This window comes from Pristiophorus japonicus, chromosome 5, assembly GCF_044704955.1.
Source record: "Pristiophorus japonicus isolate sPriJap1 chromosome 5, sPriJap1.hap1, whole genome shotgun sequence".
Lineage (NCBI taxonomy): Eukaryota > Metazoa > Chordata > Chondrichthyes > Pristiophoridae > Pristiophorus > Pristiophorus japonicus.
Window position 1 is genome coordinate 206,763,755 of NC_091981.1, and position 22,143 is coordinate 206,785,897.

General features: G+C 43.3%; 1 protein-coding gene across 2 annotated transcripts in view; it reads left to right on the forward strand.

Annotated features, from left to right (window-relative positions):
• The window catches only part of LOC139264573 (inactive phospholipase C-like protein 2), a 462,803-nt gene that overhangs the window by 419,112 nt on the left and 21,548 nt on the right, over window positions 1–22,143 (forward strand). For both annotated transcript variants that reach the window (XM_070881252.1, XM_070881255.1), the window contains one exon: window positions 10,418–10,527. In XM_070881252.1, coding sequence (XP_070737353.1) covers window positions 10,418–10,527 — 110 coding nt within the window. The remainder of the gene's footprint in view (window positions 1–10,417; window positions 10,528–22,143) is intronic.

Here is a 22,143-nt window from a genome sequence, read left to right on the forward strand (position 1 = left end):
GTACTATATCTGAATGGGCAGAGCATTTGCAACAAAATAGATGAATTTATAGCACAGATAGAAATTAATAGGTTTGATCTAATAGCCATTACGGAGACGTGGTTACAAAGTGACCACGGTTGGGAACTAAATATTCCAGAATACTTTACTTTTAGAAGAGATAGACAAAATGGAAAAGGAGGATGTGTAGCCCTGATAATAAAGGATGGAATAATGACAGTAGAGAGAAAGAATCTTCACTCGGAAAATCAAGAAGTAGAATCAGTTTGGATGGAGCAAACAAAACAGCAAAGGGCAGAATATATTGGTGGGAGTTGTTTATAGGCTCCCAAACAGTAGTGGTAATGTAGGGCACAGTATAAATCAGGAAATGAGAGGTGCATGTAACAAGGGTAATACAGTAATCATGGGGGACTTTAATCTACATATAGACAGGGCAAACCAAATTTACAGTAACAGTATGAAGGACAAATTCATCGAATGTATACAAGATGGTTTTCTAGATCATTATGTTGAGGAACCAACTAGGGAACAGGCTATTTTAGATCTAGTATTGTGCAACGAGAAAGGGTTAATTAATAACCTTGTCGTAAAGGGGCCCTTAGGGAAGAGTGACCATAATATGGTAGAATTTTACATTAAGTTTGAAAGTGATTTAGTTAAAACTTAAATTAGGGTCTTAAATCTAAACAAAGGAAACTATGTAGGTATGCGGGGAGAGTTGGCTGAGGTAGGAACTACATTAAAAGGTATGATGGTCGAAAACCAATGACTAACATTTAAAGAATTAATACATAATTAACAACAAACATGCATTCCTTTAAGGCACAAAAACCTCACAGGAAAAGTGGCCCAACCGTGGCTAACAAGAGAAGTTAAAGATATAATTAGATCAAAGGACGAGACTTATAATGTTGCCAAAAAGAGCAGTAATCCTGAGTATTGGGAAGATTTTAGAATTCAGCAAAGGAGGTCCAAGAAATTGATAAAGAAAGGAAAAATTGAATATGAGAGTAAATTAGCGAGAGGCATAAAAACAAACTGTAAAAGTATCTATAGATGTATATAAAAGGGAAAAGATTAGCAAAAGTAAATGTGGGTCCCCTACAGGCTGAGACAGGAGAAATTATAATGGGGAATAAGGAATTGGCAGGGAAATTAAACAAATACTTTGTGTCTGTCTTCACAGCAGAAGACAAGAAAAACTCCTGGAATTAGTGGAGTACCAAGGTTGTAGCAAAAATGAGGAAGTGAAGAAATTAGAACTAGTAAAAAAAATAGTACTGGAGAAATTAATGGAACTGAAAGCCAATAAATCCCCTGGACCTGATGGTCTACATCCTAGGGTTTTGAAAGAAGTGGCTATAGAGATAGCAGATGCATTGGTTGTCATCTTCCAAAATTCCATAGATTCTAGAACGGTTCCCGCAGATTGGAAGGTAGCTAATGTTACCCCGCTATTTAAGAAAGGAGGGAGGGAGAAAATGGGGAACTGCAGATGAATTAGCCTGACATCAATAGTAGGGAAAATGCTAGAATCTGTTATTACGGACCTGGTAACAGGGCACTTAGGGAATGCAACGAAGATTCACCAGACTAATTTCTTGGATGGGGGAAATTGTCCTATGAGGAGAGAATGAGTAGACAAGGACTATATTCTCTAGAGTTTAGAAGAATGAGAGGTGATCTCATTGAAACATACAACATTCTTACAGGGCTTGACAGGGTAGATGCAGGGAGCCTGTTTCCTCTGGCTGAGGAGTCTAGAGCCAGGGGTCATAGTCTCAGAATAAGGGGTCGGCCATTTAGGACTGAGATGAGGAGATACTTCATCAACTCAGGGTGGTGAATCTCTGGAATTCTCTACCCCAGAGGGCAGTGAAGGCTCAGTCTTTGCGTATATTCAAGACAGAGATCGATAGATTTTTGGATATTAAGGGAACAAAGGGATATGGGGATAGTGCAGGAAAGTGGAGTTGAGGTAGATCAGCCATGATCTTATTGAACGGCGGAGCAGGCTCGAGGGGCCGAATGGCCTACACCTGCTCCTAATTCTTATGTTCTTATTTAGACACTTATTTTCCAATGAGTATGTGACGTCATTTTTCTTCCTACCAAATGTACTACCTCACATTTATCTATATTGAAGTTAATTTGCCAATTACAAACCCATTCTGCGAGTTTATTAATGTCTTCCTGTATTTTGGCGCAATCCTCCTCTGTATTAACTGCACCCCCCCCCCCCAATTTGGTGTCTTCTGTAAATTTTGAAATTGTACTTCCAATTCCCGAGTACAAATTGTTTATGTAAATGGTAAGCGACAGTGATCCCAATACCGATCTTTGTGGAATACCACTTCCCACTTTTTACCAATCTGAGTAACTATCTTTAGCCCCCACTGTCTGTTTTCCATTTTGTAACCAGCTGCTACTTGTCCCGACTCCACATGTTCTGACCTTAGTCATGAGTCTGCTATGCGGTACCTTATTGAAAGCCTTTTGGAAATCCAAATATATAGGCCCCAAGTTTCCACACGCGGCAAAACAGGCGCCCCTCCGAGCCGGGCGCCTGAAAAAAAACGCGCTATTCTCGAGCGCTTTGCAGCTCGATGTCAGCTTGGCACGGCGCCCAGGGGGCGAGCCTACCACTCACGCCGATTTTGTAAGTAGGAGGGGGCGGGTACCATTTAAATGAGTTTTTTTCGTGCCGGCAACCCTGCGCGTACGCGTTGGAGCGTTTGCGCACGCGCAGTGTGAAGGAAACATTGGCACTCGGCCATTTTTGTAGTTCTTTGTAGCTATTCAATTTTTAACATTTTTTAATAAAACCACATTGCCCTTCCATGATCAGCACTGAGGCTTCTTGCAGCAGTGAGAAGGCTGCGGGAAGCCTCAGAAGTTGAGGCAGCCGTTTCCCGACGGGCCCGACCGACGGCAGGGGGACCTCTCCCCCCTTGCCGTCGGGAATGGCTGCCTCAACTTCTGAGGCTTCCTGCAGCCTTCTCCCTGCCTCCCCCCCGCTGCCGTCGGTCGGGCCCTCACTGCCTCCCCCCGGCTGCCGTCGGGAACGGCTGCCTCAACTTGTGAGGCTTCCTGCAGCCTTCTCCCTGCCTCCCCCCCGCTGCCGTTGGTCGGGCCCTCACTGCCTCCCCTCCCCTGCCGTCGGGAACAGCTGCTGCCGTTGGTCGGGCCCTCACTGCCTCCCTCCCCCTGCCGTCGGGAACGGCTGCCTCAACTTGTGAGGCTTCCTGCAGCCTTCTCCCTGCCTGAAAGGCCTGCCTGAAGCACTTTCACACAGGTAGGAACATGGTTTATTTAATCTTTTCTTTGCTTATAAATTTTTATTCAGGTTGGAATTATTTGTATAATATTTGTATAAGTATAACTAAGGATTTATTGTAGAATTTAATGACTTCCCTTCCCCCCCCCCCCCACCTCGTTCCGGACGCCTAATTTGTAACCTGCGCCTGATTTTTTAATGTGTAGATCAAGGTTTTTTAAGGCCTACAAAAATCTTCCCTTGCTCCATTCTAAGTTAGTTTGGAGTACGTTTTCACTGTGGAAACTTTCAAATCAGGCGTCAGTGGCTGGACACGCCCCCTTTTGAAAAAAAAATTCTGTTCAAAAGTGAAACTGTTCTACATGACTAGAACTGCAGAAAACTTAAATGTGGAGAATTGCGATTTCTAAGATACTCTGTTCACCACCAGTTGCTCCTAAAAATCAGGAGCAAATCATGTGGAAACTTGGGGCCATAATGTCTACTGTATTAGTCTGATCTATCCTTTCTGTTACTTCTTCAAAGAATTCAGTAAGGTTGGTCAAGCATGACCTTCCCTTTTGCAATCCGTGCCGACTGCTCTTTATTATATTTTCGGTTCCTAGATGTTTTTCTATTACATCTTTGAGTAAGATTTCATTATGTTTCCTACCACCGACGTTAAGCTAATTGGTCCATTGTCCCTGAACTTGTTCTATCTCCCTTTTTTATTAGAAAGTAAAGAAAGAAAGACTTGCATTTATATACTGGTGCAACGTCCCAAATCTGTCACTCCAAAAACTGGAATTGTCCAAAAATCAGACATTTTGCGCATAACTGATGGAGTCGTCCGGAATTATTGCCCGAAAACCGGACACGGATTTGGTCGAGGATTCCAGATTTCAGACTTGATTTTCTTGTCTGAAATACGGAAAAACCCCAAAACAGGAACGGATTCGGTCCCGAGGATTCCGGATTTCGGACATTGTACCTGTAGTGCCTTTCACAAACACCGGACACCCCAAAGCGGTTTACAGCCAATGAAGTACTTTTGAAGTGTAGTCATTGTTGTAGTATAGGAATCACATTAGCTGTCCACCAGTTCTCTGGCACTATTCCCTTTTCGAATGATTTTTTATATATATGCAATAGTGCCTCTGCTGTCTCTCCCCTAATTCTTTTAATATGCACAGATGCAATCCATCCAGACCAGGGATTTATCCTCTCTAAGTTAGATTAGTTTATCAATTATCTCCCACTTTTCTATCTTAAATGCCTTTATATCTTTTTTGATCTCTTCTTCTAATGTCATGCCCATCATTTTAGTCTCCCTGGTAAGTACCAAGGCAAAATAATTGTTCAATACATCAGTCATTTCACTGTCCTTGCCTGTGAGTTTATTGTGTATATCCCTTAGTGACTCTATCCCTATCCTGATTTTTCTTTTGTTATTTATGTGTCTGTAAAATACTTTACTATTTCTTTTTATATTCCTTGATGATATAATTTCGTAGTTTCGCTTTGCCTTGCTAATTGTTTTTTGACTTCTTTCCTAACATTTTCATATTCCGTTTTGTCATCCTCCTTTGTTGTCTATATACTTGTATGCCTTTTTCTTTGGTTTCAATTTTTCCCTTATTTCTTTATTCATCCATGGTCTGTCATTACTGGCTGGTTTATTCTTGCTTTTTAGTGGGATATAGTTCTCGTGGACTCTATTAATCATCATTTTAAATATTTCTCATTCCTGTTCCATTTCTTTATTTGTCAGTACATTGTTCCAGTTTATTTTTTCTAGTTCTATTCTCAACCCCTTAAAATCAGCTCTTTCCCAATATATTACTTTGGTCTTTGTCTTACTTATGTCCTTCTCAAGCTTTATCTTAAACCCTATTATACTGTGATCACTATTGCCCAGATGTTCCCTTCCGCTTATTTCTCTTAACTGTTCTGGTTCATTTCCCATACTAGATCCAGCAGTGCTCCCTCTCTTATTGGGCTTTTTACCTACTGGGTAAAAAAGGAGGCCTAGACACAATCTAACAACGCTACTCCCTGTACCCCTTTCGCTACCTCTTAGCAGTTTATTTGGGGGAGGTTAAAATCTCCCATGATTACTTATTCTATGACCTATACTCAGTTCATATATTTGCTGAATTATTTTTCCTCCACCTCCTTTCCACTATTAGTTGGTGTGTAGTATACCCTTATTAGTGTGATCGATCACTTCCTGTCTTTTATTTCAATCCATATGGATTCTGTTTCTAATCTTCTGTTAGATATGTCCCTTTTTTCTACTGCCATTATATTAACTCAAATTAGTACAGCTACCACACCTCCTCTTACTTCCCTATCCTTTCTGATTATGTTATAACCTGCAATATTTAGTTGCTAGTCATATTCTTTATGTAGCCGTGATTCAGTTATTCTTACTACATCTGATTCCTCACTACAAATTATTGTCTCCAAATCCCCTGTTTTATTTTGGAGGCTGTGCACATTGCTGTACAGGCAGTGTAATTCCTCTTCAATAGTTGTTTTTTTTTTAACAATCCTTGTATACTTTTTTCCAACTGTATTTGTTCGCTGACCGTTCATGTCACCCTTGTTCCTTACCTTGGTCTGACCTTTATTCTCATCTCCTATTTCTTTTACCTTCAGACTTACTTTATTTTCAGCAGATCCCTCCTCCTATCTTATTGGTTAAAAATCCTATCAACAGCCCTATTTATCCTTTCCGCTGGTCCCACTCCGGTTCAGGTGGAGCCCATCCCAGTGGTACAGCTCCTTCCTGCCACAGGTGGTGAAACTATATATCCAAAACAGTATAATGCAAGTTCGAGGAAGTCATGATTGAACTGTGCAGCGTTCTTGAATACTGTGTCCAGTTCTGAGACAGAAGGGAGATCTTCAAGCACTGAAAGGAGTGCAGAAAGAGCCATAAGGCTGATCCTTAGTGTCAGAGGTCTGAATCAGCCCTGCAAGGCAGTTCTAAGGTGTATAAGATACTTAAAGGGAATGAAAAAAGTAAATCTGGAAAATTACTTTAAATGTAATTGTAAGGTACAGTAGTGTTGTGATTGTGGTAATAGACCAGGGGCTTGATTTTCAATCTTCTGCCGCCCCTGTTAGCACCCTGGAGGGGTGGCAATGGTGGCGGTAAGCACTCCCCGGGGGGGGGGGGGGGGCAGCTTTTAGCGCCCCGCCGGGACTTTCGGGGGCATTACTGCCCGGAAGAGGCAAGCCGGTGTGCAACGCCCCTTGTTGCGGCTCGACTTTTGGCTGTCCCCCGATCCGTAGTGCTCCATAGAGCGCCCTGGTGCGACCGCCTATGAAAGCGGGTGGTCCGAGCCTTAGCGGCCACAGTGAGGTAAGTAATGTCGACCTCAGGTAAGTGTGATTGTTTTATTTTGTGCTGTATGTTGTGGTGGCGTGAGTTATTTATTGGGAATGGTTTTGATAGGGTTTTTTCCCCCCCCCCCCCCAGGCTTCTCTTGGAGTGCTCCGAGGCCAGCTGTTTAGCTCGGGATTGTCACTTGCTCAGCCGGCCTAACGCCCTAAGAGAGGTGTATAAAGCCTCCCATAGCGCTCCGCCCCACACTCGGGGCCCAGCTGCTGAATTTTGCTGACTGAGGCGCAAACTGTTCCCGGGCGCAAACTTTACCGGCCCGCCTCCATTACCACCCCAAAATGAGGAGAACCGAAAATCCAGCCCCAGAAACCAAGACACATTCGTTCATAGTATCACCATGGTAAATTATGAACTTAAGTTCAATAGGTCTGGCAATTTGTGGGATCACACCCTTTAATGGAGGCCGCACCGCCATTTTACACACAGTGCAAACACAGTGCACCGACAAAAAAACCTGTCGGTGGCACCGAGCAGTGGCCGGAAGATTTTCTCAGGTGAATTTTGCTCACGAGATGGGATATCAGCGGTGTGCGCTTTGATGACACACTTAGTAGGGTTCGGTAGCAGTGGGGGGAGCGGGGCGGATATGTTGACTGCCAGAAAAACCACCGGAGAGAATTTTGGGAGCCGCGACTATTCGACTACAAATCGGTGGCCATTCGACACCATTGCACGACCACAGCTTCCCGGCAGTAACAGGCCTTATCAGGAGGCTGAATTTCGGCCCCAAGAAGTCTTACTGCAATTATATAGGACCTTGGTGAGACCACACCTGGAGGACTGTGTACAGTCTTGGTCTCCTTACATAAGGAAGGATATACTTGCCTCAGAGAGAGTGCAACAAAGGTTCACTAGACTGATTCCTGAGATGAGGGGGAGGATTTTCCTATGAGGAGAGATTGAGTAGACTAGGCCTATATTCCCTAGCTTATAGAAAAATGGGAGGTGATCTCATGAAATAGATAAAATTCTTAAGGGGCTTGGCAGGGTAGATGCTGGGAGGATATTTCCCGTGGCTGGGGAGTCTAGAATTAGGGATCAAAGTCTCAGAATAATGGGTCAGCCAGTTATGATTGAGATGAGGAGAAATTTCTTCACTCAAAGACTTGTAAATCTTTGGAATTCTCTACCCCAGAGGGCTGTGGAAGCTCAGTTGTTGAGTATATTCAAGAGATCAATAGTTTTTTTGTATACTAAGGAAATCTAGGGATATGAAGATAGTGCAGGAAGATGGAGTTGAGGTAGAAGATCAGCCATGATCTTAATGAATGGCGGAGCAGGCTTGAGGGACCAAATGGCCTACTTCTGTTCCGATTTCTTATGACACAGAATCATATCGAAGAAAGAAAATATAGGACTGATAGCAGGAGGTTTTTCTTCACACAAATGAACTTCCAGGTACCATCAAGTCATTGCAATAGGGGGCATTTAATGTCTTTTTGGAGGAAGGAACTATGATGAGCCATATTATCTGTCTTACCCTCAATTATTTTGTGTGCACAATGTAGTAAAAAAGGAAGCAATGCTTCTTTGGATTTGGAGATCAGTAGCCAGAAGAACCTGATTACCTATGAGCAATCTGGGAGGAGCAAGGTTTAAACTGAAACAAATATACCTACCTTTCAGCCTTTGGCCCTTTTTTTAAATCTTTGGACCCAGGAAAATAGACATTACCCAGAGGTAGAGCTCAGGAAAATTGATCCTGAAGGAAAGAAGATGCATATAAGGCAAGTATTTCCACAGTGGCCACTTCTGAAAAGGTGCAGGTCATCAGTCCCTGCAAGAGGGAAATTAAAAATTAGCCAGAGATCTGGAGTTTACAACCAAGCTCATGCATCCCACACTCAGCAGCAGGACATATAAAGTTCCCCTCAGGATTCAAAGCACTGGGGGAGAAAAGACAGTCACCGTGCAGTCTATGTTATATCAGCTATACAGTTGTATTGTTGGTTTGCAACACATCTGCAGCCAGGCGCAGATAGCCAAGCAGTTTGGTTCCTGTCAGTTTGCTATATTCAGTGAGGGACTGATCACTGTCTTGGGCACAGTACTAAATGGTTAGCAGGTGACTCCATGGAGTTCTGGTTGGTGACATTCAGCTAAAACTGAGGGGACAACCCGAGCTTCCACTGTGACTTGATACAACAGCTTTCTCTCAGGTTGACACCTGGAAGATCTTTCCCCAGATTCTAATTAAGAAGTTATTAATGTTATATTGTAAATACTATGGCAGGGAATTTCCTTGGAACGGTCACCGGAGGTGCAGCGAAAGCTCTGTTTACGCAATTCCGGTGAAGTTACAGCAGCGGAGCTGGAGCAGCTGCAAGGAAATTCCTGTCCTATGTTCCATAATTAGGAATGAGTAGTGAGGTAAACTAGCCAATATTTTAAATATTTAAACATTGTAAAATTATTTATTTTTGAAGATTTATAAAACAAATCAGTGACTTTGGTCAATTTTGCTTCCAATCCAAATTTCCGAACTGAAAATAGGTCGTTCTTGTTTCAAAATTACTTCAAAACGATTTCAACCCCCATTCAGGCTAATTCCTACCTGGCCCCTTATACTGCTTCTGTTGGAGAGATAAAATGGTTACGACAATGTTGAATTTATGCTCCTGTAACCTCTCGCGTTCCTCAATCTTCACTTCACCTTGCAATCCACAGGCTTTAAAATGAAGCTGTACATTAACAAAACATGATTTGTTTAAGTGTTTAAATCAAATATTTAATCCATTCTTCTGCAGATCTACCTAGTAGAGCTTTATTCTATCCATAGAATCATTGTATCTTACAGCACAGAAAGGGACCGTTTGGCCTGTCGTGCCTGTGCCGGCTTCTTGAAAGAGCTATCCTATTTAGTCCCACACCCCATCTTTTTCCCTATAACCCTGCAAATTAGACCTCTGTCCATTTGAAAGTTCCTATAGATTTCATCTTTCCTTGCTCATCATTTATATTGGCAAATGTGTCATTTCTGGAGGAAGGCTTAAATTTTAAAGAGTAATTTACTGCTTTTGCATAAAATTACCCGTTGTACTTCAAGTTAATATTTAGTAAATATATTTACATAAGTGCCAGGGCAAGAAGTTTTCCAGAAGCAAAGCAGAAACTTTGTCTTAAATATCCTGCTCCTAAAGAAACATTGATTTTCATTGAAATTCTGCATTTCATATGAACAACAGAAGCTTCAATAATGCAGCACTTCCTCAGTACTACACTGAAGTATCAGCCTAGATTGTGTGCTCGAATGCTGGAGTGAGCTTGAACCCCTAACCTTCTGACTCAAAGGAGAGCGCTACCACTGAGTCAACATGACACTTAGTTAAGAAAAGGACTGGGGGCTTTAGGGATAGGTATGGACTGAGCGGAGATCGACTGCAGAGTACGCCATGGCTCCTGTACTGCTGTGGTTAGGTTGTAGTAGAGTGTTGTCTGTTGAAAGCAGCAAGCCGGTGTGGGGAGGCATAAATATTTTGGAGTTTTGATTATCTTTGATAATTAGGAAGTGTCTGTACAGAGCTTTCTTTCAGGAGATTAAGTACAGTCCCTGACAGGGTGGCTTACACATGGTGTAGGCAAGGAATAGAATTAAGGACCGAATGGCCTTTTCTCATTCCTCGCTTTCTTACAAATTAATCTGGTTGAGCAGCATGACTGAACTGCTCAACTCAATTGTTTTATGTTATATAGTTACTTATGCCCATGTACTGTGCTTAAGAATAACAAATATTTGTTGCTTTCAGCCATGGAGTTCCATGAAAATCTGCACAATATTGGAGTTAAAGAAGGCCTTAAAGGAAGAAAACTGCATAAAGCTGTTGAGAGCTTTACTTGGAACATCACTATTCTTAAGGTAATCTACTAACAGTACTGATTGAGAGCATGCCTGATTAACAATAAGCTTTTCTCTAGGCAGGCAACTAAAACAATTAAAAAATGTCAATAGAGTTTTGGGTTTTATAAATAGGACCAGAAAATGCAAGAGTAAAGAAGTAATGATCAAGTTATACAAAACATTATTTAGGTCACGGTTACCATACTGTGTGCAGTTTTAAAAATATCTATCCCTTAAAAGTTGCAATGGTGTCTGCCTCAACTACTCACTTTGGCAAAGCAATCCATGCTCTTAACATGCTTCTGTGTAAATCATTTTCTCCTAACTCTCTTCTCGCTCGCTTAGTGATCATTTTAAATTGACATTCCCTTGTCTGTATGCTTGTTATAAAAAGGACTTTAAAGCCACAGAGAGCATTTAGCATAGATTCACCAGGATGATGCCAGAGATGGGAAACTAGAGAATTGAAATACTGGGACTATTTCCAATGAAGAAGGTTAAGAGATGATTTAATAGAGGCTTTCAAAATGATGACGGTTTTGACAGATTGAATAGAGAAAGGCTATTTCCTCAGGTTGGGGAGTTGGAGACAAGCGAACGTTGTTATGTATGAATAAAGAGTCTGACTGGATACTGTGAGCTCAAAGTAAAGTGTGACCTTAGTCTTTTATTGCAGGTCTCCAGAGTGCCTCTCCAGCCCGAGAGGCCTCCTTAAGTACTTGTGCTCCCAAGGGATTATGGGATCCCTTGGGACTCCAGGGGATGAGCCCTCTGGTGGCTGTACAAAGTATATACAAGTTCACATATATAACAAACGTCAATTTAAAATTATCACTAAGAGAGTGAGAAGAGAGTTAGGAGAACATTATTTACACAGAAACACGTTGGAGCATGAATTGCTTTGCCACAGTGAGTGGTTGAGGCAGACACCATTGCAACTTTTAAGGGATAGCTATTTGAAGCATATTTGAAAATATGAGGCTACAGAGAGAGAGCATTATGCAGTGGGATAGTATTGGATTGCTCTAGCAAAGAGCCAATGCAAAGATAACGGGATAAAATGACTTCCTGCATTGTCAACGTCAACAGTTCTATAGCCATGGTTGTATAGATAACGGATAATCGGTTTCCAGAACAGTCGTATCCTTGCTGGATAAAAACTGCAGATTTTTGCTAAGTAAAAGGATGTTAGTATTGCGATTAACAATCCCAAGAAACCACAAACATCACAAGCCCTCCAGTGAAATCCTGTTACATTTGTATAGGCCTGTGGAACTCAAAGTTGAAAACATGGTCATTAAAGTGCAGTGATAGCTATTAATCTGATCTGCTGAAACCGAATTCTAGAAAAATAGTCCCAGACTAGAGAGAGTTAAAAGCTACGGCTCACTTACTTCAGAAGTCACATTTGATTTATTTCACTTATTTTCACTTGAACAGTATTTGTAGAAATGATTGTGTCTCACAAAGGATTCCAGCGATTAAAATAATCGTGATATAAATAAGGATTAATAACAGACTACTTTTGGAGCTTTGTACACAATGATATTGTTCATGTAAGTCATTTGTGACCGAGGGAACGCATTGTTTTCTTTTGCTGCCAGACTTGATGTAGGTTGCCTGAAGGATTTTCCATCTAATCAACAAATATCACCCCTAATGTGTGTGCACGGAGGCTGTAACCTACATCTTTGAGTCATGTCCTTTGTCCTTCGTGAAGAACACATGCATAAAGATAATTGCTATCATGAGACTAATTATTTTCATTTGTGTTGCATCACTCTTTGAGTCAAACAAACTTCAAAACCAACCTTTATTTTCACTTTCATTAGTCAATAAATATATTACAGATGAGCTTTCATTGTATATTTATTCAATTTTCTTCCCTATTCTGAAAGGTGTGAGGGCCTCCTAGTGATGATTCCAGGAACACCAGCTACCCTCCAGTACCTTGTCCAAGCGACCATTTTCTATGTGTGAGCCCAGATAATGTTAGCAGGCTATTTGACTGTGGAGTACATCATAACTGAGCCCGAACATACTCACACCTGCTGTCCACACAGGGGCAACTTTCTAGCTGGGGTCACTGGGCACCAATCAAAAGCAAAGGCTGTAATTTTGCCGGCGCTCAGCGGACAGGATGGTGACGGGTCAGCTGTTAAATTTTAAATGATTGACAGCGGGTTGGGAACCCGTTGTCAAAACTCGCACACTGGACTTTCCCAATGTCGGGTCTGCCAGTGCTGAGCAGATCCGACAGGCAGTGGTGGGGGAGGCAGTTAAACGTATTAGTGACTTGTTTACAGCTACTGAACAATGCTTTTTCCCCCAGCTTTTTGGATTTTGTTTCCGCTGTGCCTAGACTTCGTCTATGAAGCTGAGGCGGGAGGTTGGAGGCCTTGAATTAGCTGAGGAGTTGACAGCTTCAAATGTCAAGTCAAAGCTCCCACCTTACAGAGATATGTTCCCTTAACCACCAGCTTCTCTAAACTGCATTTCCACTACAGATTCGGGATACTGCAAGTCTCCATCCAGTCCGACTTCATTACCTCTCCCACCATTGACCGATCGCTTCTGTCATCTCTAATTCAACTGCCATCTATTACATTAGCATCGGTGCCCTTGAAACTCTCCCACCACGATAAGCCCCAACACCAGCATCACCAGGCACACCAACAGCACCAACCTTCTCCACAATCACCTGATGCTGCACAGGACACAGGGCATCGGCACCCGAACACATTGTTGCCCGGGAGGCCAGGAGTGGCCTCACCATGGCCAGATTTACTTCACTTGACGCTGTACAATCCTGGCTGCCACATGATGCGGCAGATTGGCAGCACCCCACACCAACACCATAAAGCATGCCCACAATGACCAAGCCATTCCTTTCACACTCATCATCGTTGCGGGAGGTACCCTTATGTCTCACCATTCACTGCAACTCACTAAGCCCCTTCCAAAGGTGCACACAAATCTGTCTTAAAATAATGGTTTCAATGTTTGACAACACATTAACAAAAACTTTACATGAACATTGTAAAAAATGCCCAAGTGTCTACTCTTGTGTGTTGTTAGTTATTATGATTGCACTAGGATGAGTGTGAGGGGTGGCTAGTGAGATGGGGATATGATAAGTCGATAGAGGGGGATGGGTGCAGGTGCAAGGTAAGTTGGTGTGAGTAAGGATGTGCAGGAGTAGGGTAGGGAAGGCAGAGTGATGGGGATGTGATGAGTGGCACAGCAGAATGAGGTTGAGTGTGGCTTTGTACTAATGTTTTGTGATCTGCTGAGATAATTGAAAGGTTTGTGCCACTGCAGCCTGGTCCTCCTGACGATATCCATGCTTGTATCCTCCTGTGCAATGTGCAATCAGACTGTATTAATCTCCTGAGGAGGTCTGTTCCACCCATGGAAGGGAAGAGGACCTCCCTTTGTGCTGTGACTCCCTCCATTGGCATATGGAGGGAGTTATGAAAGAGCCTGGGTGCAGTCGTGCACCTCTGTGCAGTGCTTGTCAGTGTTTGCAGCACCTCAATGCTGTAGAACACCGACAGCACAAATGTCAAATTAAAGTTGGACATGGCCCCTTTAAGGAAACCGGCTGATGACACCTCATTAAATGATGTCACCAGACCCGTTTCCTCTAATTGGCCGGGAAACGTGCTGGGCGGGCTTAACAAGCCTAATCTTGGGAAATTAATTTCCGAGGTTGGATGGAGACTGCAGCGGGGTGGGGACCCGCCACTGATACCACTCACCACGGACTCGCCGAGGTTTCTACAATCACAGCCAAGAACTTTGGCTGACTTCTTTCTACACCCGAGCCCAGGGGCCCAACTGGAGCAACCTGTCGCCCCTACAACTGCTGCCTCAGCTGAAATCACCAAACTGAGCACAGACTGAGGGGGGCAACATTCTCCAGCGCCCCAATTGGGGGCGGGACTTCCTGTTTGGATGGGTTCCGAGGTGCTACCTGGGCGTGGCTGCTCCATGTAGCGCTAACTCATTTTCCGGCCGCTCCCCTTCCGTTAGAGGGGAGGGCCACTGCACACTCTGTATGGCCTCTACTGGATCACCAAGGCAGCTTGGTGCCCAAATGGAGTGCCGGGCTGCACGATGGTGGCCCAGACCACGCAAGGAAGGACAAAGTCGGGCCGACTGGTGATTCGACCAAACCTGCAAAATTGCAGCGCTGGGCACTCCCCACTTCCCTTTAACTTCTGCCCTGGAAGCAGAGGTCAGCCCAGTTCATGACCCGCAAGGCTGGCGCTAACGACGCTCGCAGCAGCCTCGCAGGGCGCTGGCAGGTTGTGCGGCGGCCTGGGGCACTACTGGCAGGACACGGCACTACCGCGGCAGCACCTCTGTTAACTCCCGCGCAATTTCACGGGAGCCGGTAGTGCCCTCCCTCCCCCGCCCGCAGTCGAAAGCTGTCTCGTGCCCTGTTGGCACCCCCTGGAGATGCTAACGGGTGGTGCAAAACAGGACAATTTCAGCCCCTGAGAATCCAACCTGATCACAAAGGTTTAGGTTTTCCTTTACACATTATGCCATTAAGATAGTTGAAATCTAATTTTATAAAGAAGGGTTGTTTGCAGTGTGTTGTCGTAATACAAGGGTTTGATTAGGGCAGGGAAAATGAAGTACGAGAAGAAGCTTGCAGGGAACATTAAGGTGGATTGCAAAAGTTTCTATAGGTATGTAAAGAGAAAAAGGTTACTAAAGACAAACGTAGGTCCCCTGCTGTCAGAATCAGGGGAAGTCATAACGGGGAACAAAGAAATGGCAGACCAATTGAACAAGTACTTTGGTTCGGTATTCACTAAGGAGGATACAAACAACCTTCCGGATATAAAAGGGGTCAGAGGGTCTAGTAAGGAGGGGGAACTGAAGGAAATCTTTATTAGTCGGGAAATTGTGTTGGGGAAATTGATGGGATTGAAGGCCGATAAATCCCCAGGGCCTGATGGACTGCATCCCAGAGTACTTAAGGAGGTGGCCTTGGAAATAGCGGATGCATTGACAGTCATTTTCCAACATTCCATTGACTCTGGATCAGTTCCTATGGAGTGGAAGGTAGCCAATGTAACCCCACTTTTTAAAAAAGGAGGGAGAGAGAAAACAGGGAATTATAGACCGGTCAGCCTGACCTCAGTAGTGGGTAAAATGATGGAATCAATTATTAAGGATGTCATAGCAGTGCATCTGGAAAATGGTGACATGATAGGTCCAAGTCAGCATGGATTTGTGAAAGGGAAATCATGCTTGACAAATCTTCTGGAATTTTTTGAGGATGTTTCCAGTAAAGTGGACAAAGGAGAACCAGTTGATGTGGTATATTTGGACTTTCAGAAGGCTTTCGACAAGGTCCCACACAAGAGATTAATGTGCAAAGTTAAAGCACATGGGATTGGGGGTAGTGTGCTGACGTGGATTGAGAACTGGTTGTCAGACAGGAAGCAAAGAGTAGGAGTAAACGGGTACTTTTCAGAATGGCAGGCAGTGACTAGTGGGGTGCCGCAAGGTTCTGTGCTGGGGCCCCAGCTGTTTACATTGTACATTAATGATTTAGACGAGGGGATTAAATGCAGTATCTCCAAATTTGCGGATGACACTAAGTTGGGTGGCAGTGTGAGCTGCGAGGAGGATGCTATTAGGCTGCAGAGTGACTTGGATAGGTTAGGTGAGTGGACAAATGCATGGCAGATGAAGTATAATGTGGATAAATGTGAGGTTATCCACTTTGGTGGTAAAAACAGAGAGACAGACTATTATCTGAATGGTGACAGATTAGGAAAAGGGAAGGTGCAACGAGACCTGGGTGTCATGGTACATCAGTCATTGAAGGTTAGCATGCAGGTACAGCAGGCGGTTAAGAAAGCAAATGGCATGTTGGCCTTCATAGCGAGGGGATTTGAATACAGGGGCAGGGAGGTGTTGCTACAGTTGTACAGGGCCTTGGTGAGGCCACACCTGGAGTATTGTGTACAGTTTTGGTCTCCTAACTTGAGGAAGGACATTCTTGCTATTGAGGGAGTGCAGCGCAGATTCACCAGACTGATTCCCGGGATGGCGGGACTGACCTATCAAGAAAGACTGGATCAACTGGGCTTGTATTCACTGGAGTTCAGAAGAATGAGAGGGGACCTCATAGAAACGTTTAAAATTCTGACAGGTTTAGACAGGTTAGATGCAGGAAGAATGTTGCCAATGTTGGGGAAGTCCAGAACCAGGGGTCACAGTCTGAGGATAAGGGATAAGCCATTTAGGACCGAGATGAGGAGAAACTTCTTCACCCAGAGAGTGGTGAACCTGTGGAATTCTCTACCACAGAAAGTAGTTGAGGCCAATTCACTAAATATATTCAAAAGGGAGTTAGATGAAGTCCTTACTACTCGGGGGATCAAGGGTTATGGCGAGAAAGCAGGAAGGGGGTACTGAAGTTTCATGTTCAGCCATGAACTCATTGAATGGCGGTGCAGGCTAGAAGGGCTGAATGGCCTGCTCCTGCACCTATTTTCTATGTTTCTATACAAGACATTTTTACCACAATTTAACATTCTTTTATTTTATTTTGTTTAAGCTATCTTCTGGTAAATGTTCTGATAAAATAAAAAATAGTCTGATTAATGTAATACTTTTATCAGTAGCGAGGTTTTTTTTGTTTTCAAGCATTTTGTGTACATTTCCTCCTTTTTTCTGTATATCACTTTTCTTTGCCAGCTTAGCGTAACATCTCTGCAGTTTAAAGTGAGAGCACAGATGTTCAACATGTTCAGGAGTCAAATCTGCGTTTACCCCACCCTGGCCAACCAGAAAGTAGTTTTCAGAAAGTAGTTTTCAGAAATCTAATTATTCAAAACAGTGGTGTTCTGGTTCACTGAAGAATTTGGTATTGACATGCCTTTTCTTCTTATTTGAGTTTAAAGAGAGCCTAGTGCAAGAATTTAAGGACAAGATGCTGACCAGTTTGCCAACCTCAGATTAGAACACAGTCTGCTCCTTACTCAAAGTGAACATCAGCATGTAAAAAAATGTCAACAAATTATAAGTCATTCATTGGTCCTGGAAATCACAAGAATGTTCAGAACCAGTCCGTCTACTGATTCCAAAGTTCAAAGAAACACTCTGCTCTATTCAAGCTACCTCTTGAATTTGCACATATGATCTGCCTTCACTGAGTCTCTGGGCAGTCGGGATCACACGCAATCACCCTTTGTGTGAAGTGCTAAATCCAAAATGCCTGTCAGCATTCTCTCTTCTGAGCTTGAATCATGGTACATAAGAAATAGGAGCAGGAGTAGGCCATTTGGCCCCTCGAGCCTGCTCCGCCATTCAATAAGATCACTTCCCTGCCCACACCCCATAACCCTTTGCTCCCTTATTGCTCAAAAATCTGTCTTTCTCCGCCTTAAATACATTCGGTGACCCAGCCTTCACAGCTCTCTGAGGCAGAGAATTCCATAGATTTACAACCCTTTCAGAGAAGAAATTTCTCCTCATCTCAGTTTAAATGGGTGGCCCCTTATTCTAAGACTATGTCCCCTAGTTTTAGATTTCCCTATGAGTGGAAATATCCTCTCTACATCCACCTTGTCGAGCCCCCTCATTATCTTATAAGTTTCAATAAGATTACCTCTCATTCTTCTGAGCTCCAATGAGTAGAGGCCCAACCTACTCAACCTATCTTCATAAGTCAACCCCCTCATCTCCGGAATCAACCTAGTGAACCTTCTCTGAACAGCCTCCAATGCAAGTATATTCTTCGTTAAATATGGAGACCAAAACTGTACGCAGTACTCCAGGTGTGGCCTCACCAATACCCTGTACAGTTGTAGCAGGATTTCTTTGCTTTTATACTCTATCCCCCTTGCAATAAAGGCCAATATTCCATTTGCCTTCCTGATTACTTGCTGTACCTGCATACTAACTTTTTGTGTTTCATGCACAAGGACCACCAGGTCTCTCTGTACTGCAGCACTTTGCAATTTTTCTCCATTTTAATTATAATTTGCTTTTCAATTATTTCTGCCAAAGTGAATAACCTCACATTTTCCCACATTCTATTCCATCTGCCAAATTTTTGCCCACTCACTTAAGCTGTCTATATCCCTTTGCAGATTTTTTGTGTCCTCCTCACAATTTGTTTTCCCACCCATCTTTGTATCATCAGCAAACTTGCCTACATTACACTCGGTCCCTTCATCCAAGTCATTAATATAGATTGTAAATAGTTGAGGGTCCAGCACCTATCCCTGCGGCACCCCACTAGTCACTGTTTGCCAATCGGAAAATGACCCATTTATCCCGACTCTCTAACAGAAAACAGTTAGCCAATCCTCTATCCATGCTAATATATTACCCCCAACCCCGTGAACTTTTATCTTGTGCAGTAACCTCTTATGTGCCACCTTATCGAATGCCTTCTAGAAATCCAAATACACCACATCCACTGGTTCCCCCTTATCCACCCTGCTCGTTACATCCTCAAAGAACTTCAGCAAATTTCTCAAACATGATTTCCCTTTCATAAAATAATGCTGACTCTGCTTGATGGAATTATGCTTTTCCAAAGTCCCGCTACTGCTTCCTTAATAATGGACTCCAGCATTTTCCCAACGACAGATGTTAGGCTAACTGGTCTATAGTTTTCTGCTTTTTGTCTGCCTCCTTTTTTAAATAAGGGCGTTACATTTGCGGTTTTCCAATCCACTGGCACCGCCCCAGAATCCAGGGAATTTTGGTAGATTACAACCAATGCATCCACTATCTCTGCTGCTACTTCTCTTAAGACCCTAGGATGTAAGGCATCAGGTCCAGGGGACTTGTCTGCCTTTAATCCCATTATTGTACCTAATACTACTTCATTAGTGATAGTATTAAGTTCCTCCCTCCCTATAGCCCCTTGATTATCCAGTATTGGGTACCTGGTTGAAGAGTTTGTGGGTATGTCAAACAATTTATTCGGGTTCTGTTTATCTACACCCCTTAGAATTTTGTAAACATCGATAAGATCTCCCCTGCACCACCTTTTCTCCAGTGTATATACTCCCAGTTTCCAGTCTCTTCTCACAATTCAGATGCCTAATCTCCAGTATCAGTTTAGTTAGTTACTTCTCCATTTGGGGCTGAACTAGTATTGCATTTAAGCTTACTTACTGGGCTCCACGCTGCAAAATCTTGTTTGCCTTCTTTACTGCTGTCAGACACGGTTAATGGTTTTAACAAGTTATCGACCAGTAGTCCCAGACTCCTTTCTTGTGTCCTGTGGTCTACTATTGTTCATTTTATATTTCCCTTCGCCAATCACATCACCTTTCATTTATCCACATTAAATAACATCTGCCACTTGTGACCCCATCTCACTTAACTTTATATAGCAACTTCCATGACCTCAGGATATCCCAAAGCATTTTACAGCCAATGAAGTACTTTTTAAAGTGTAGTCACTGTGGTAATGTCGGAAATGCGATAGCCGTATTCCGCAAAGCAAGATCCCACACACAGCAATGAAATAAATGATCAGATCCTCTGTTTTAGGTGTTGGTTGAGGGATAGCTGTTGGCCAGGACACCAGAAGAACTCTCCTGCTCTTCTTCGATTAATGACATTTGCGTTCACCTGAGAGGGCAGACTTACTTGGTACAATTTCTCTGTTATTTGCAGCCGCCTCTCCCCCATTTTTTATCATTAGCAAATATAGAGCGGTTCATTTCTGCCCATTTCCAAATAATTTATGTGCAATGCAAGCACTAATGATCCTAGAACTGACCCCTGAGGCACCCTCCATTCTGATGCAGCTCCATGTACAAAAGCAAAATGGAAAATTTACATTAACAATAACAGTAAATTACTATGAGAAAATTATATACACAGAGACTTTGGAAGCATGATTGATGCTTCTTGGATGGAGGGGAGGATGGGAGGAAGACAGCTGTTAGCATTCTTATGGACAACTTAGTATTGTTCTTTTATATCTCTCTCTCAATGTTTTTTTAACAAAATTGTCACTGATGTTCAGATAAAGGGGTTTATTTTAAGGATGATGCATTGAAATGTTCTGAGTGTTTCCACAAATAGCAAGTGATACCCATTTAAAATACACTACTTCTTTTCAATAAACCATTATTGCTGATAAATACCACAGAAGTGATTTATTTCACAGGGGAGATAGTTAAATGGTACTGCAATTTGACTCCGCATCTGATAGTTGTTTGATGGAAGTGAGAAAATATGGAGTAACTGAAGGCCATTTTTTGTACTGAAAAAGCTTAACACAGAACTATGTAGAGACAGTTAGATTTTCAACAGCTTTGCAACCGGTTTCTCGCCTGGGCAAAGCACAAAAACTACGTATTTTGGCGCTGAACAAGTCGCACAACATTTTGCGCCCAGACGGAAATTTCGGCAGTGGTTTTATGGTGGCGTTAAAACTTAGTGCCCATCCCGAAGTTTTCACCGTTTGGATGACGTCAATCGGCATGCAACGCTGCGCTATCGTCCTGGGCGGAAAATTCGGTGATATTGCCCAATTTACCCTCTGCCCGGAACCCGCCTGAAAAAATCAATCGGACCTAGGGCGCACCTGGCGCTAACGGCGCCATCTTGAAAACTGAGCAGAAGTTCAGTGCATAAAAGGATTTGGAGAAGAAGGCTGCGTTTTACACAATGAAGTTTTATGTGAATTTATAGTTCATTTTAAAGGATATTTAAGGAAATTTTTTTTAAATGGGGACTATACAATGTCAGCCATTATTCCTGGCTGCTGTATTTATACAGCTTCAAGCTTAAAGAAGGCTTACTGATGAGCATTTTGAGCATAATCGAAGAGGTCGCAGATGTATGGGGAGGAGGCCTTAACCCCCCCCCCACGAGTTTACAGGGAACAGCCCTCATACCTGCACAGTGCGTTAGAAGGCTGCGCTTCTGAAAAGAGGTGATCACAGAGATATGCCAACTTATAAAGGCAGACTTACAGCCTACCAGCGGCAACAGGACTGCACTGCCCGTCGAGGTGAAGGTGACTGCGGCATTTCCCTTCTATGCCTCCGGCTCCTTTCAGGCATCAGCAGGGAACATGTGTTCCATCTCAAAGTACGCTACACATTGCTGCATTCGCAATGTATGCACACAGGATGGACTTCATAAACTTCCCAATGACCAAGGAGGCACAGAATGAGAGGGCAGTAGGTTTTGGACGATTTGCTGGCTTCCCCAAGGTTCAGGGTGCCATTGACTGTACGCACATCGTCCTGCGAGCACCTTTACTTAATCCAGAGGTTTACCGAAACCGAAAGGGATTCCACTCCATGAACATACAGATCGTCTGCGACCATATTCAGCGCATCATGGCAGTCAATGCCCAATATCCAGGTAGCATCCATGATGCTTTCATCTTCCATGAGAGCAGTGTCTCATGCCTGTTCGAGTGTCAACCACAAGGCCAGAGCTGGGGAACAAAGGTTACGGCCTCGCCACCTGGCTCATGACCCCTCCGGAACCCTCAGACAGAAGCCGAGCATCGCTATAATGAGAGCCATGCAGCCAGACGCAACATCGTCGAACAGACAATTGGAGTGCTCAAGCAGCACTTCCGATGCCTGGACCACTCTGGAGGCTGCCTGCAATACT